At 44.3% G+C, this 16242-nt stretch overlaps 1 protein-coding gene across 1 annotated transcript in view; it reads left to right on the top strand.

Moving 5' to 3' along the window:
- The first annotated feature begins 1736 nt into the window (after positions 1-1736).
- DLEU7 (deleted in lymphocytic leukemia 7) overlaps positions 1737-16242 on the top strand; it is a 36605-nt gene continuing 22099 nt past the window's right edge. Inside the window, exon 1 of the mRNA XM_056132911.1 lies at positions 1737-2258. Within this exon, the coding sequence (XP_055988886.1) occupies positions 1800-2258 (459 nt within the window). The 5' untranslated portion in view covers positions 1737-1799. The remainder of the gene's footprint in view (positions 2259-16242) is intronic.

Here is a 16242-nt window from a genome sequence, read left to right as displayed (position 1 = left end):
CTAGTGATTTCAGCTCTGCTGTGGGCTGAAATTCCATCTGTCAAGAAGATTTTGCAGTCAGCCATTTGATAGTGGAAGGGTTTGCCCATGAAACTAGATTTCCTGCCTATCTGGAAAGAGGAGCACCCCAGGAGATCTGACATGCTCTGTGAAAATTAGAGGTTAGTCTGTGCTTTTCCCTGTTATGTCTTTGTGGAACTTAATGTTTTTCAACACTTGAGGATTCTCTCTCTCTCTCTCTCTCTCTCTCTCTCTCTCTCTCTCTCTCTCTCTCTCTGTCTCACACACACACAGTAGAATTTCTCTATTTTTTAAATTATGAACTTCAGTAACTTTATGGCAAGAGACTAATCAACATCAAGCTATTTACTTCCTTGCAAAGCAATTTCCTTTCTGTCAATGCAACACATGCATTTTTACTTAGTTGTAATTAATTTAATTTCTTAAAATTTTTTTTTTGTTTAAGAAAGGTTTTCTTTATCTTGGCATTCAGACTTGTTTTCATAGCAGAAGCAAATGAGAGTGAGAAGAACCCTTCATTGGAAGGTGTGGGGCTGTATGGGTCCGTACTCTTTGAGAATTAAAGAAACCACAAGGGACCAGAATCTTCCCTTATCTTTGAGGACCAAGGTTTGTCCTGAGAGATTGATTCACTGGAGCAATTTCAAGGTCTCACTCTCACTCCACAAGCATCAAGAAGAATCTAATGGAAGGATGAAATCCCAGCCTCCCTCACTGGCTTTTTGTGTGGGAAGAAAGAGGTATCCAGCAGCCCTGGGACAGTTCTCAGGAACATTCCCCTCAAGATTTTTTTTTTTAAAGTGTAATCGCTCACAGATACTTTCCAGTCTATGAAAGCACAAATTTGCCTTTTTTTTCCCCCCAAGTCAAGGAAATAGTGGAGAGAGGTTTAATTAAAAACAGCAACTATTTGCACAGCTGTCCTGAAGTTTGTGGCTTGTGGACATTTTGCTCCAAATCCTACTGCCCAAGTCCTTCGGGCGATTCAGACACTGGCCGGGGCCCTGCAACTGGGCAATGCCAGGCCTGGCTTTCTGTGTGCCTTGCAGGGGCAAGCCCGCCCCTGAAAAGCTACTGGCAGTCATACAGTTCTGAGCACATCTGGCTGGATAAAGCAAAAAGAGCAGAATTTCGAGACCCACAAGTTCACGTCTTGTGTCCGAGGCACTCTGAGGCCTAAAAGTTCCTGAAATTTCCCTAAGGGCGGGAAAGTGAAGGAAGAGGACCAGGCACAGCCAGTGCTCCTTTTTCAGAGTATCTCTCTACCTCCCACCGAGTGGGCTTCCCGGGGTTGGGGGGAGGGTGGGTGTTGGTGATGGTGGGATGTGGTGGTGGCGGCCGGGGAGGGAGGGTGAAGGGAAGGGGTCCTTGGACGCCTTCCTCTCGAGGTCCCCAGCCACCTCCACGGAGAGGGTGACATGTGGGACGGGGGCAGGGGGGGCCTCTGCAGCGGTAGGGGCGGGGTAGCCCTGCAGATCCATGTCTCCACACAAAAGCGGCAGGTTTCGCTGCAGTGCCCAGGAGAGGATGAGCCGAGCTCAGCACCGGGCTGGTTTCCAAGCGCACGGAGCGGCGCTTCGGACCATCTCAGGTGCCATCTAGCCCATTTGGCCTTTAGGCGACCTCTGGGGTGCGTGCGGGTCCCCCAGCTGCCGATCGGCGGGGCCACTCCAGGGCTGGGCGGCGGGAGCGGCGGTTTGGGCAGTGACCCCCCGCGCCCCCCGCGCCCGCGCCTCGCCGCAGCCGCTCCACCGGCCCGCCCCGCGCGCGCTCACGACATGGCCAGCCCCGCGCCCTTGGTGGCCTCCATCAGCCACCAAATGGTGGCCCTGCAGACCCTGCAGCTGGTGCAGCAGGAATGGGGCTGGGGAGATGGTCCCGGCGCGCTCGGGAGCCCCTGCGATCCCGACCCCTTGCCGGCCACCCCGGCGCGTCGCGCAGGCCCGGGGCGCACCCGGCCGGCACCCCGGCGACTGGAGGGAGGCGCGGCCCGGGGGAGCCGGGGTACGGGAGCCGGGCTGCCGGCGGGCTCCCCTGACGTGGAGGGGGCGCGCGGGGCAGAGGGGGGTGCGGAGCTGCTCCCCTTCCCCCGCGGCCGGGTGCCCTGCACCCTGGCCCGGATGGCGATGCGCAGCGCGCTGGCCCGCGTGGTGGCCTCGACCTCGGAGCTGGTCAGCGTGGAGCAGACCCTGCTGGGCCCCCTGCAGCAGGAGCGGCCCTTCCCCATCCATCTGAAGGTGAGTGTGGCTTCCAGTGCACCTTGGACGCCAGGGACCCGCCCAGGGAGGGAGGGGGCCGGGCTGGAGACCGGGTGTGGCCCGAGCACGGTGAAGTGGCTGCCCACAGTTACCCTGGCAGCGAGAAAGGAACTGGACATCTGGGCCCGCACTTGGGGCCAACCTGGCAGGGGAACAGAGAGACCAGGAAGGCTCCCCACAACCTCCACTGAGCTTCTTTCTCCTCAGAAATCTGCTCCCTGCACTCCCTGAGGCCCTGTCCCAAGTGAAAACCCGGGAGAGGACTACTCCCTTCTTCCCCCCTCCAAATGACAAACCCTTTCTCCAGACCCGAAATAATCACTTGAATTCCTTCTTCCTTCTGTTTTCTGTTTTGGCGGGGTGAGGGGTGTGGGAGTGGGGGGGAAGAACCTGCATTTATTTAAAGTACCTTTACAATTAGGAATTGCAGTTACTTTTGCATGATTACAGTTTGCTGGAGAGCCTACCAGAATCCTCTAAATTCTACTGCATCCTCAAGTTCCTTAGTGGGGTGAAACTGAGGTGAGTCCTGGGGGTTGAAGTATCATTATTGCTGCCAAACTCGGGCCAAGCTTCCCCCCCACCCCCCATGTGGCTCATATGTGTAGGCACAGTTCGGGGTGATCTGCTGTGTTCCAGACTAATTGGTGTGATGAAAATATGGGGATCTGCTCCTTCCTCTAGGTCTTGCTCACTGACTAACCTAATAGGTTTAAAGACAGAAGTCATTCAGAGATCTTCTGTATGCACTGGGGCATTGTCTATTTCCTTCCTCTTGGGGGTTTAATTCTGGCAGTGTAGGAGAGGTGAGGAAGAAAACAGAGCGCTTAGAGTTTCTTTTTTCCTTTCTGAAAAGTAAAATAGTTTTATTAAGAGAAAGACAGAGGGACAGTCGGTATCATAAAGAAAAGGAAGAAAAAGTATGCACCCCAAATTAGATGTGTGCAAGTTCATAGATAGAGTTACTTTTGTCCTCCAAGTCAAGATTTGGGGGGAAGTAACTATCATCAGGTTGCTATAAAAGGTTTACTTTAAAATGTTACTCTATACTATAAAGTACACTATAAACTTGGGCTGGAGTTATAGCACAATGGGTAGGACGTTTGCCTTGCATGCAGCGGACACGGCCGACCCGAGTTTGATTCCTCTGCCCCTCTCTGAGAGCCCAGCAAGCTACCCAGAGTATCTCACCCGCACGGCAAAGCCTGGCAAGCTACCCTTGATGTATTTGATATGCCAAACACAGTAACAATTGTCACAGTGGAGACATTACTGGGCCCGCTTGAGCAAATCGATGAATAATGGGAGGACAGTGACAGTGACAGTGATACTACAAACTTACTATATACATAAAAGTTTTACCTAAAACCAAACAATAAAGTATATCATCATACCCTGGAATAAGTTACAATGCTTGGGTTTCTTAGCCAAATACTATTGACATTTTGGACTATGTATGCATTGTGGAACATTTTACAGTTTCTGTGGCTACCTGCTACACAAAGCTGACAGCAAACTTCCTCATCCCCAAGTTGATACACTAAATATGTGGTGGAGAAGAGGACTAGCTCCCAGTTCAAAGCACTGCTACATTCCCCCTGGAAATTTATAAATGAAGCTGATTTCTTTTTGCAACACCAATTTAAAAGTCTTACCAGTTACACTATGACAGCTCTGTTTGTAATACACATCCTCGTTTCAGAGATGCTTTTGAATGTGAAAATATGTTCACTTTTGAACTGGTGGAATTTGAAGTGTTATATGATATTAGAAGTGTATACATGGATAGGTTGGCAAAAGGAGAGAGTAGCAACGAAAGTCTCCAATGGAGACGTTACTGGGCCCGCTCGAGCAAATTGATGAACAACGGGAGGACAGAGTCAGCGACAGCGATCCTAGAGAGCTTCTTGGAAAAGGCTTTTTTTTTTTTCTAAAAAATTTACTCTCCATGCATAAAAGGGAAAAACATTTCAGGGGAATTGTGTGATCAAGATGCAGAAGCAATAAAAAGACTCGGGGCTTTGGAGGAACAAAAATTAGTTTACCACAGCAAAATGTAAAAAAAAAAAAAGAAAGAAAGAAATATGGTGTAGGAGAGGTAAGTGGGGAGATTAGGATCTTGGACTGTCTTGCACACCCAAGGCAGGAATGGTAGAGGAGGTTGGAGTTTGGGAATCTGGCCAAAGGGGCTGTCACCATCTTGAAGCAATGATACCTTTGGCTCTGGAAGTAGGCCTTACAAATCAGGTCTTTTGAGTTTAGTCTACTGTCTATTAACTTCTACTTGGTGATCCTTTCAAGTCTATCTACCTGACTTCATACTGTTTTTCACCTCCATCCACATATTTTACAGCTTCTCTGAGAAAGTGGAGGCCAGGAGTAGATTTCTTTCTGAGGTTTAAGACTATCACCACTTTTTTTCTCATTTGCAAATTCTTTCTCTTTAAGTAAGTCTTTCCTCTGTGCCTGGACTTAATCAATTCCCCACTCCCTATTCTATTGGTTCCTGGCAATTCCTATCAGTTTATAAACACACCAAAACTTCTTCCCCTCCTCAGCTCCTTGAGCTTTACTTCCCCATTAGGATCAAGACCCCTGGCTGTGTATTCATTAAGAAGAGGTCTGGGGTGATAGTCCAAAGAGATGCAGGACATACAAGTCAGATTTCTAGCATCTCGTGGTCCCCTGAGCACCTATGGGGTTGATCAGGTGGCCTATAGCATTGCTATGCCCAAAAAAACCTGCACAATAGGACAGAGCACCGAACCTTTAGGCTTGCACAGCTGGATCAAGGGGCCCCTCAGTCTTCTGAGCATTACTCTTACCTTCCCCTTCAAAAGTTAATTGAAAAAATTTTAAAATTTTTAAAAGAATAGGGATACTCAATTTTCTTTTTACAGCCAAAGTCATCTGCAGGCAAGAAATGAGTTTCAAGTTTCCTCAAAACAGCCAATATTTTCAGAATAGAGAACCAGGGAAAGATTCTTGGGATGATTTATCTCTGGGCTATCACCTGGGAATTTTTCTTGGTTTGCTGTTTAAAGAAAATGTAGTGTCTACATATGATTTTTAGAATAATGATTTTAAAGAATTTAGAGGCAGAATTCTTTTTGGGAAAGCACTAGTTATTAGAAGTAAAAGGTAAAGGTAAAGGCCCTCCTGTTGATCATCGATTTGCTCGAGTGGGCCCAGTAACGTCTCCATTGGAGACTTAGTTGTTACTGTGTCTGGCATATCGAATACCTTACAGGGAGCTTGCCAGGCTCTGCCGTGTGGGCGAGATGCTCTCGGTAGCTTGCCAGACTCTCCGAGAGGGACGGAGGAATCGAACTCGGGTCGGCCATGTTGGCTGTGTGCAAGGCAAACGCCCTACCGTAGTGCTAATTAGAGATAGTAATGGAGAGGCTAGAGAGATAGTATAGCGAGTAGTTGTTTGCCTTACCATCTCGGGTTTGATCCTAAGTACCCCATATGGAAATCCCCACCAGGAATGATCTGAGCAGAGGGCTAAAAGTAAGCCCTGAACACTGCTGGGTAGAGTCCCCAAACCCAAACCCAAACCAAACTCAAATCAAACCAAAACAAAAAAACACTTGGATGAATGTTTTCTATTTTTTTTAAACTGAGAATCTGAGGTGTGATTCTAGAGAGCAGAATGATTTCACAAGGATTTGTGCTAATGGAAATAACAAGTGTCACATAGAAATGGGAAGTCTGGGAAGTTCCATTCCATAGTGTTACATGCTGTTGAGAGAGAGCAACTAAGCTTGTGACTCAGATGATAGGCATTAGGTCCCTGAGGTGACACATGACAATAATCAGGTCTCCATAGAACATTTTATTTTTATTTTATTTATTTTAATAATTTATTTCTTTATTGAATCACTGTGGGAAAAGTTACAGAGCTTTCGGGTTTAGGTCTCAGTCATATAAATATCAAACACGTTTCCCTTTACCAATACTTATTTTTAACCGCGAACCCCAATAGAACCCCACCTCCCACCCCTCCCAATTCCTGTGAGGCAGATGAGTTCTAGTTAATACTCTATCTACTTTGACTAGATACATTGTTTCGATAGAAGATGCACAATTATTGTTTAGAGTTTACGACCACCCCCCCATCAGACATGCTGAAACAGCGTTGTGAAATGATTTGCTTTCTACAACTTGGTTTAAGAATAAAATGATGTTGCGCGGCCGCTATTGCTGCCGCGCGGTTTTGGATTTCTGCTATTTTACTTATTAACCCTGGAAGAATTTCTATTAAAAGTTAGATAGTTAAGAGATTGGTTTCTGTGCTCTGGAGTCGTGGCCGTGCCGGAGAGCCGCTCGTGGGGGGCAGCTGGCGACCTCGGTCGGGCGTGAAGGACGGCCCATTAAGCCCCCCTTCCCATGAGGTCCCTGCCGCCCCCACCTGAGGCTCATACCTGCTGTCCAGAAGGCTCCCGTACGGCCGCCATCTTTCTTTCCCTCCATAGAACATTTTAAAGACATTCTATCAATTCTTACCATAGACCCTTGGGCAAGTACTTCAGCCTTCCTGTGCCTCTGTCTTTTCACCTATAACACAGGAAAAGTAGGATATTGCTTTTCAGATTGAGACAAAGTATGTAAAGTCTTAATACTGGCTCCCCATGGTAAATCTCAATACCTTTGATCTGTTATTTTATTTTGAGAGTATTCGATATGCCAGACACAGTAACAACAAAGTCTCCAATGGAGACGTTACTGGGCCCGCTCGAGCAAATCGACGATCAACGGGAGGGCCTTTACCTGTATTTACCTGTATAATAGCAGGTGAAGCTTGCTAATATATGGATTCTGATTGGCTGTTTTTATTGTGGATTCCTTTACTAATATTGATAGATTTGACCTATGAATTCTGCTTTTTTCTAAGGATATTGACAACAGCATGGTTAGAAAGAGTCAAAGATCACCATCGTCTCTGCCTGTGACTGAGACAGATGCTGTCTTGTGTGACTCACTGTGTGAACCACCGCAAGTTGAGGAAGCCATCTCATGGGGAACCCTCACCACAGTGAGACAAAGATCCCTCATCTCAGTGCTAATGAGTATTTCATAGCATTTTGCTCTGAATAAAACCCACACTTAATGTTCTTTTGAATATTTAGATTAATCAAACACATGTGAAAAACATACAGTGAGCTTCTTCAAGGTATTCACTAGGTCTTGTTAAATTTGGTAAGGGTCATGGAAAGAGCCAGCTTGATAAATATTTATTACAGAAGGAAACTGAGGCTCAGAGGAGTTTGCTAAACACCCCACCGTTTAGAAGTGATGGCCTTACTATTCCTACTACATCACAACACCACTCCCAGGAATGTTGTGAACATCACGCTTAAGTAAAATTCATGACAGCAAACTTGTGCTGCTCACCACCATACATGGGCATGTCTCCACTTGGATTGACTGAATAAATGTGACAGACTGGAAGGATTAAACCACAAGCATTTATTTTCTCACTAGTGGAGGTTGAGAAGCCCAAGATTAAGGTGCCAGCAAATTTGGTTTCTGGTAAGGGCTCTTTCTAGCTTCAGATTGGCACCCTCTGATTCTGTCCTCGCATGGCCTTTTCTCCATGTTTGCAGAGGAAGGAAGCTCTCCAATGTCTCTTCTCGCAAGGACCTAAATCCTGATGGATTAGGGCACTACCCTTATGACATCAATGAACCTTAATCTATACTCCTAAGGGCCCTGTATTGGATTCCATGACCCAGTTACAGTGTGAGCACTGGAGGTTTCTCCCCACGCTAACAAGCATGTCTTTGGTGCTAGCATCATGTCTGAGAATTCATTTTAGTTCTGACTCTTCTGGAAGATGACACCAGATTCCATAGGTTTAGGTCTCAGACTCTCATGACCACCCTTTACCTCACACACCACTGCAGGCTCAAGCCTTTTCCTTCTGACCAACCCAATATAGATGGAAGACTCCTATCTTTCCTACTCTGTATTAATTGGTTTCCTAGAATGACTTACAGATCTCAAGAAACCTACTTATTTACTAGAGTATGAATATGTTTTGAAGATTATTACTCAGGATTCATTATGTGGAAAATATGCTTAGGGCAAAGAATGGGGAAAATTGTGAATTATGCATGTCCATTCCAGGCAAGCCATTCTCCCCAGATCTTCACATGTTCACCAACTCAAGCCCTTCTTTTGAGTTTTTATGGAGACTTTCTTTCGTAGTCATGAGTGGGCAAATCATTGACCATTTGACCAAAATAGCAATGAACTCAACCTCCAGTTCCTCTCTACTCCATGGAAATCAGGGGGTAGATTTGTATTGGTTTTCTTGGCAACCAACCCAAAAAGTCGCCTCACAGCCTCAGTAGTTTCCTTTTAACATAATAAGAGATAACATGATTACTTTCAAGAGTGGAAAACTCAGGGCTTTGAGGACCTTTGAGCAAAGAATTTTAAATGAACACCAAATATGTAAACATATATTGGTCATCTGAATGGCTAAGAAATCGTTTCAAGAAATCACCACACTGCAAGACCTGTATCCCAATAGAGTCAATGTTGATGGTTAGGTTCCCAACATAGACACTTTTAAAATAAAATTTTATTGATTTAGCTTTGTTTTACAGTATGGCAAAATTTCCATAGATCAACCCCACTTCTGCATGTGCACAAGTCTCACTATGCCCATCACAAAGTTGTAGTGCTATTACTGTCAAAGTGGTTCCCCTTACCATTTCTTCAACCCCCTTTCCCTTTGCCTCTGGTAATCATGTATTTCAGGGTCTAACTGGTGTTTTAATTTAATTTATCAGCTGATTTGCATTGATTATTCATATTCCATCTATACGTGAAACCAGTAATTTTTAGTTTCTAAGTAATTTATTAGTTTACTCATTTAAAATGTCACCCAAGTTGTTGCAAAAGGCATGATTTTATTTTTTAAAACGAGTTTAGCAGTACTCCATTGAGCACTACTCCAAATTTGTGCTATACTACTGTAGCACAGTAGCACTGTAGCACTGTCGTCCTGTTGTTTGCTCTAGCAGGCCCAGTAACATCTCCATTGTGAGACTTGTTGTTACTGTGTTTGGCATATCGAATACATCATGGGTAGCTTGCCAGGCTTTGCCATGCAGGCGAGATGCTCTCGGTAGCTTTCTGGGCTCTCTGAGAGGGGTAGAGGAATCGAACCCGGGTCAGTAGGGTCGGCTGCTTGCAAGGCAAATGCCCTACTGCTGTGCTGTGGTTCAGTGGTAGAATTTTGCATGCCACACTATACTACTATAGCCCAAATTTGTATAGCACAAATACTTTTTTATTATAAAAAATCCTATTTTTAATGTGAAAATTATTATATCTTAAAATTACTATATAGCATTTTAAAGTCTTTAGGAATTTATTAAATTGTTGCTAGTTGAATCTTCTGATTATTGTTTTTGGTTGCTGAGTTTAGTTGACTTCTCTGTTGCTTTCTCATATAATTTGGTGTGATCTTTACACATCCACACATCCAGAGGCTTCGGGACCTATGGTTTTGGCCAAAGAATTGACTAAAGGGATGGGTGTTTCCATGAATTTAGCTGCTTTAGCTAAATCCTGGGAGATTTAGTTGGGAATCAGTAGAACAGGGAAGGTGGGTAAGTTAACATGGCAGTGACTGTGAGAGATGGGTGTGGTTTCCAGGGGTCCCAGAAGTATGGGGGTGGACAGGGGGAGGCAACCCACCCCAACTCTGGGAAGAGAACAGATATTTTACCCTGGGCATCGGGATACCTGAAAGTATTCACAGTTTCGTCTCTGCAGAGAATATTCATGAAGTGGTGTAGTTGAGCTGGTGTGGCTCCAGTGCAGGTGTGTGAGTGTAGCTGCTGGGGCTTCAGCAGAGCAGGTGCTTGGTCTGCCCACCTCCCAAGGGTGCCCCAGAGTTTTCAATCATGGGACACTGGTAGCACAAATTCTTTATCAAGTCATCTATCAATAAAACTTTAGTTTGATCCAGTGTTTAAAGCAGCTATCAACATAGAAATTTTGAGGAATGACCCTATAGATTTTTTTGATTTTTTTTATAGGAGTACTGCTATTTATTCAGCCACTGATTAGCTGATTGAATTGGGCATGAACTCCACCTTAATTTTTTAAAATTTTTTTTTCCTTTTTATATTTATTTATTGAATCACTGTGGGAAAAGTTACTAAGATTTCAGGTTTAAGTCTCGGTCATACAATGATCAAACACCTTTCCCTTCACCAGTACTCATTTTTCACCACCAAGAACCCCAGTATACCACCCCTCCCACCCCTCCAAATGCCTGTGAGGCAGATGATTTCTACTTAACTCTTCTCTACATTGATTACATTTATTATTTCGACAAAAGATGCACCATTATTGTTTAGAATTTCCCCCCAAACAATCAGAATTGCTGGAAAGGCATTGTGAAATACTTTGTTTTCTATAGCTGGTTATGAGAATCACATAATGTCATGCAACCACGATTTTGGATTTCTGCAAAGAGCCAGATAATTATGAGATTGGTTTCTGTATGTCTGATGTTATGGCCTTGCGGAGAGTCGCTTGTGGGGGGCAACTCATGACCTCGATAGGGCGTGAAGGACGAGCCAGTACTGTCCCCCTTCCCATGAGACTGCAGTTGCCCCTCACCGCTGGCTTGTACTTGGCTTTCCCATAAGCTCTGAGGCCGCGGCCACCTTGCTGCTAGAGGGGAAAAAGGCGGAAGGCAGCAACACCCTTTCCCTCCTGGGGAGGCATGGCGCCGTAGTTTAACACATGGTCCATTCACTTTTCTTCTGCAAGCTGCTGGGCTCTGAACTAAGTCCTTTTGCCTCTGGAGCCATGGCCGTGCCAGAGAGCCGCTTGTGGGGGGAAACTCGTGACCTCGGTGGTACCGCCCTCCTTCCCATGAGACTGCAGTTGCCCTTCACTGCCGGCTTATACCTGGCTTTCCAATTAGCTCTGAGGTGGCGCCCACCTTGCTGCCTTGGGGGGGGGGGAGGCGGAAGGGAGCAACACCCTTTCCCTCCTGGGGAGGCATGGCGCCATAGTTTAATGCATGGTCTATTCACTTTTCTGCCGCAAGCTTCCGGGCTCTGGATTAAGTCCTTTTGCCTCTGGAGCCATGGCTGTGGGGGGAAACTCGTGACCTCAGTAGGGCATGAAGGACGAGCCAGTACCGCCCCCCCCCCCCTTTCCCATGAGACTGCAGTTGCCCCATCACCGCCAGCTCATACCTAGCTTTCCAATAAGCTCTGAGCCGGTGGCCACCTTGTATGCAGTCCAGATGCATTTCTGCCAAAAGCCGCTGGGTTTCAAGATTTGTTTCTGAGTCTCCGGTATCATGGCCATTAATCAGCTTGATGGGCTGGAGCGACAGCACAGTGGTGGGGTGTTTGCCTTGCATGCAGCCAACACAGCCGACCCGAGTTTGATTCCTCTGGCCCTCTCAGAGAGCCTGGCAAGCTACCGAGAGTATCTCGCCCGCACGGCAGAGCCTGGCAAGCTCCCCGTGACGTATTCGATATGCCAAACACAGTAACAACAAAGTCTCCAATGGAGACGTTACTGGGCCCGCTCGAGCAAATCGACGAACAATGGGAGGGCCTTTACCTTTACCTTAATCAGCTTGATCAGGAGCCAGAGAGGCCGTTTGTAGGCGGCGATTCGGGGTCTCATTGGGATGGGGAGAAAGAGTCGACTCCACCCTCATGTGGTGAGGCCCCGTGTATCTCATAACTGCAGGCCCAAACCTGACTGTCCAGTGGCCTCTGGAGGATGGTGGTCACCAGGCCGCCAGGGGGAACAGGCCAAGGCACAAAACCCATAACTACCTGGAATGGCCCAGCGCCAGTGACCTACTGTAGGAACAGGACACATTTCTGCCAAATCCTTTGGGTTCTGAGATTTGTTTCTGAGTCTCTGGGATCATGGCCATTAAGCAGTTCGATCAGGAACCAGAGAGGCCATGCCTCCAATTATATAGCTGAGCCAGAGGTGGTTTGTGGGTGTGTCTCCCACATACCTAACTTTTGGCCATTTACTTTCTTGGTAAACTTTGCCCCAAGTTTTTTGGGTCTGGCCAAAGGCACAGCAGCAATTTTGGGGTATCTGAAAGTCTGACGTTGCCATCAGGCTGCTGATGCACTCACCTCACAGGTACAGATTGACCTACTGGCGGCACCATACCCCCTATAGATTTTCTTTTGAGAGTTTTAAAACATTTAAATTTTCCAAGAATTCTTTTCTGAAGCAAGTTTCTGATGGAAACTCTGGTTGATGCAAACTCCTAGAGGCAGAAGAACTTTGCTGTCGTTGCAGATTAGATTAAATTTGGTGTGAGTTCACCTGTTTCAGTGATCTAATTCTGGTACCAAGTATTCCATCATATTCAATAGTCCTTGCTGGTTTTCCCATTTTATAGCGCAAAAGCATCAGTTATAAAACTGTTGACTTTGGCTTGTTAATGATCTCTAATGCTTTTGAAAATTACAAGTGTGAATACTGGATTACTCAGAAGACATTGATGATGAATGGTTTCCCTCCATTTACTTTAGTTAGGAAGCCTGTGCCTGAAAAATTGAAAATTGTGTAATTAAAATTACTAATATGCCTTTGAAATGCTCTGCGTTATATAACTAGTAGGTATCGCCAGGGAATTACACTTTATTTGGGACAAAATTGTGCTCTCTGTTAGAAAAAGGTTCAGCGACTGTTCTAGAAGAAACCCAACTATAGCTTTGTCAAATTTTATAATGTAAATGGTATGAAAATCTTAGAAACTTTTGAAGTAAAAGATTAGTGGAAGATATTGCAGGAAGGTCCTGACATAAAACTTCTTATGTTTGACATCTTATTGGATTTTATTTTGCCATTTTGTGATTTGCTTTGTGAATATATCTGAATCAAGTGTTTATATCCAGACAAAGTGCTTTTCACTGAAATTTTCTAATGAAAATGGTACCGTACCCAAAGCAAACCCATAAGGAATAGTAGTTACTTTTGAGTGTTTACACAAAGTCTACCACAAGTAAAAATATTTAATTTCCTGTGACTGTGGACCATAGACATTTTTATGGTTACTGTCAGATACTTTGGTTGGTCATTGGGTGTCTTATTATTGTGTAGTCATGTAACTATTGTAGTAATTTTGTAACTGCTGTGGACAATTATGAGTTGTAATTCAAAGCCAGAAGTTAATGACCCAAGTGAAGGTAGAGGCAGTTTGTACATAATATAGTCATATATGATAGCATATATAACCTGATAGCACAATTTTCACAACATCCCTCTAAAACAGAGAAATGACTTTTCCATTTGTATATTCAATAATGTGGGGCTTGTCATTGACCTAGGATTGAAATTTGTGTTGTTGATTAGACTGAAGTTCACTGAAGCCTAGCCCCTTCACAAAAATCTTAGGCAAAGACCTTTTATTTTCCCCCTTTTTCTTGGTTTTTGGGCTACACCTGATTATACTCAGGACTTACTCTTGTGTCTGTGCTCAGGGATCACTTCTGATATTGCTCAGGCGACCATAGTGGTGCCCTGCATGAAATCAAGTTCAGCTGTGTGCCAGGCAAACACCATACCTGTTGTACTATCTCACTGACCCCCACAGCCCTTTCCCTTTACTTTCTTTAATGCTATCTCTAGGGCATACAACCAATTTAGAGAGTGTGAGAGGAGAACTGTGTGAAGAACCAAGTTTGTGGAGGCCATTATAAGAAAAAATAGTCAAAGATGTGACTGCTTTGAGAAGAAAAAATATTTTAAAGTCAGCAATTAAGAAAATGTGAACAAATTTATAGTTTGTATAGATGTAGAAGTGACCTTGAAGGTGATGTTTTAGGGAAAAGGAATCTAAAACTTTCCTTGTGGATTGTTTAAAAGCTATTTGCATTTTTGAAATTGTAAGTAATATGATACATTTTGGCATTTATTACTTATTGTATTCATTTAGAAAACAAGCTTTGAAGTTAACTCTTATTGCCAGAAAATATTTGCTTTCAAAACACTAGTTTTGATGGGATATATGTTTTCAGTAATAAAGTGAAAGAGGGCTTATGCTTTTGGACTTTGCAGGTGAATTTTTAGTTATTCAAGGATTCCAGATGTGCTCATTGCTAGTAAACACAATGAGTAATGCAGAACAGTTTGCATGTGGCAAGTTTTCTAAGACCTGCCTTGGATTCAGTAGGAAAGGAAAGTGCAGAGCAGGGGAGCCCTCCAACTAGGAGGTCTCTGATTAGCTAGAGGTTGGCTCTCCAGGAAGTATAGAAGGTTCCATGCTTTGAATATCTTCCAGATGTCCAAACCCTCCCTATTATGTTGCAGGGAACAAGGATGGGCCAACAGGCCAGTCTTCAATTTGGATGTTACCAGAGCCAATTTGAGCTGCGCAACACCATAGTTCTCAGTTCACTTCAATAAAAATAGTGTGAATGTGGCCAAGAAGAAACATGAAGCAATTCACTTGTAGACATTTTTTGTTCTATCCCCAAAACTGGTTTGGGGTCTGTCCAGCTTGCTTCCATGGCTCCCTGGTTCATGCCACCAGGCATGTATAGCTCCCGAGCTCCTGTTCACCAGACTGTCTGTCCCCCGCACAGGAGACACACTGTTCTCTGAGTCACCATGGCACCTGGCCCTGTTTCTGATATGGGGTAGGTTTTTGGTAAACACTTGAATTTTGAAAGAGAGGTTACAGTCATGTCTCACTTAGCAGCTGTCAACGAGGGATTGCATGCAGTGGTCTCAATAGGCTATGTCACATAACCTGTATATGTAATAGGATTATACTACTTTGGTTCGTTTGTGATTACACTTTGTGACATTCCCACAATGACACAATTGCTCTGATTTCTCAGAATATATCGCCATTGTTAAACAACACATGATTGAATTCTAGTTCTGCCACTCATTGGCTGTACAATTGAAGAATCTCATTTACTCTCTCCAAGCCATATTTGTTTTTATCTGAGATTGTGAGGGTCAAGTAACACAAGTTGTATTAAGACCTGGAATATGTGCATCAGTTCCTGATGGTTTGCTGTCTTACTGTCATGCTCAGTAGTCCCCACCACTTAACTGTGGCACTTACGGCCATGCTAGTTTATGTCCTGTTCACAATACAAATTTAAAATTTTCCTTCATAGGCTGACTTTCTTCCAGTCAGAGCTCCTATTTGACTTTAGCCACCCCCTCCCAGCTTCTAATTACAGAACCTTCCCTTTCGCTATGAGTAAAATATGGCTTTCTGCAAACTTCCCATCTTACAGCTTCTACACTGACCTACCCACTGACCATTTCTCTGACCGTTTCTCCAAACTGCCCATTCCTCCTGCAAGCCAGCAGCAATTAGGTGGCTTCAACTAGTCAAACTTTTTTTTCACTTTTGCAAAAAAAAATAATACCTATAATATAAAATTTACCACTTTATATGTACAGATCAGTAGTCTAAAGTATATTGTTTTGTGATCATTCCTCTATTATTTTTTTCATCTTGCAAATCTGAAACTATGTAAGGCTGAAGGCATTCTATTATATGGATAGACTGCGTTGTGTTTACCTACACATCCTTCATGAACTCTAAGCTGTCTCTTGGCTATTACTGAACTATCTCACTGAACTATCTCTTGACCATTGTGAATAGTCCTATTATGAACATGGATCTGGAAATATTTCTTTGAGATCTTGCTTTCAGTCTTTTGGAACAAAAACTCAGCAGTGTAACTACTGAATTAGATGATAATTCTATTTTTAATTTTTTGGAAGAAACTTGTTACTGTTTTCCAATGTTTCACCAATTAAAATTTCCACCAAGGTTTAGTATTTAATTTCTCCATAGTCTCCCTAACATTGTTATTTTCAGGTTCTTCTAAGTAATCATCCTAATAGATATGAGGTAGCACTGTAATACTGTCCTCCCATTGTTCATTGATTTGCTCGAGAGGGCCCAATA

Source organism: Sorex fumeus, unplaced genomic scaffold (assembly GCF_029834395.1).
Source record: "Sorex fumeus unplaced genomic scaffold, SorFum_2.1 ptg000095l, whole genome shotgun sequence".
Classification (NCBI taxonomy): domain Eukaryota; kingdom Metazoa; phylum Chordata; class Mammalia; order Eulipotyphla; family Soricidae; genus Sorex; species Sorex fumeus.
This window is presented reverse-complemented; position numbering and strand designations above follow the sequence as displayed.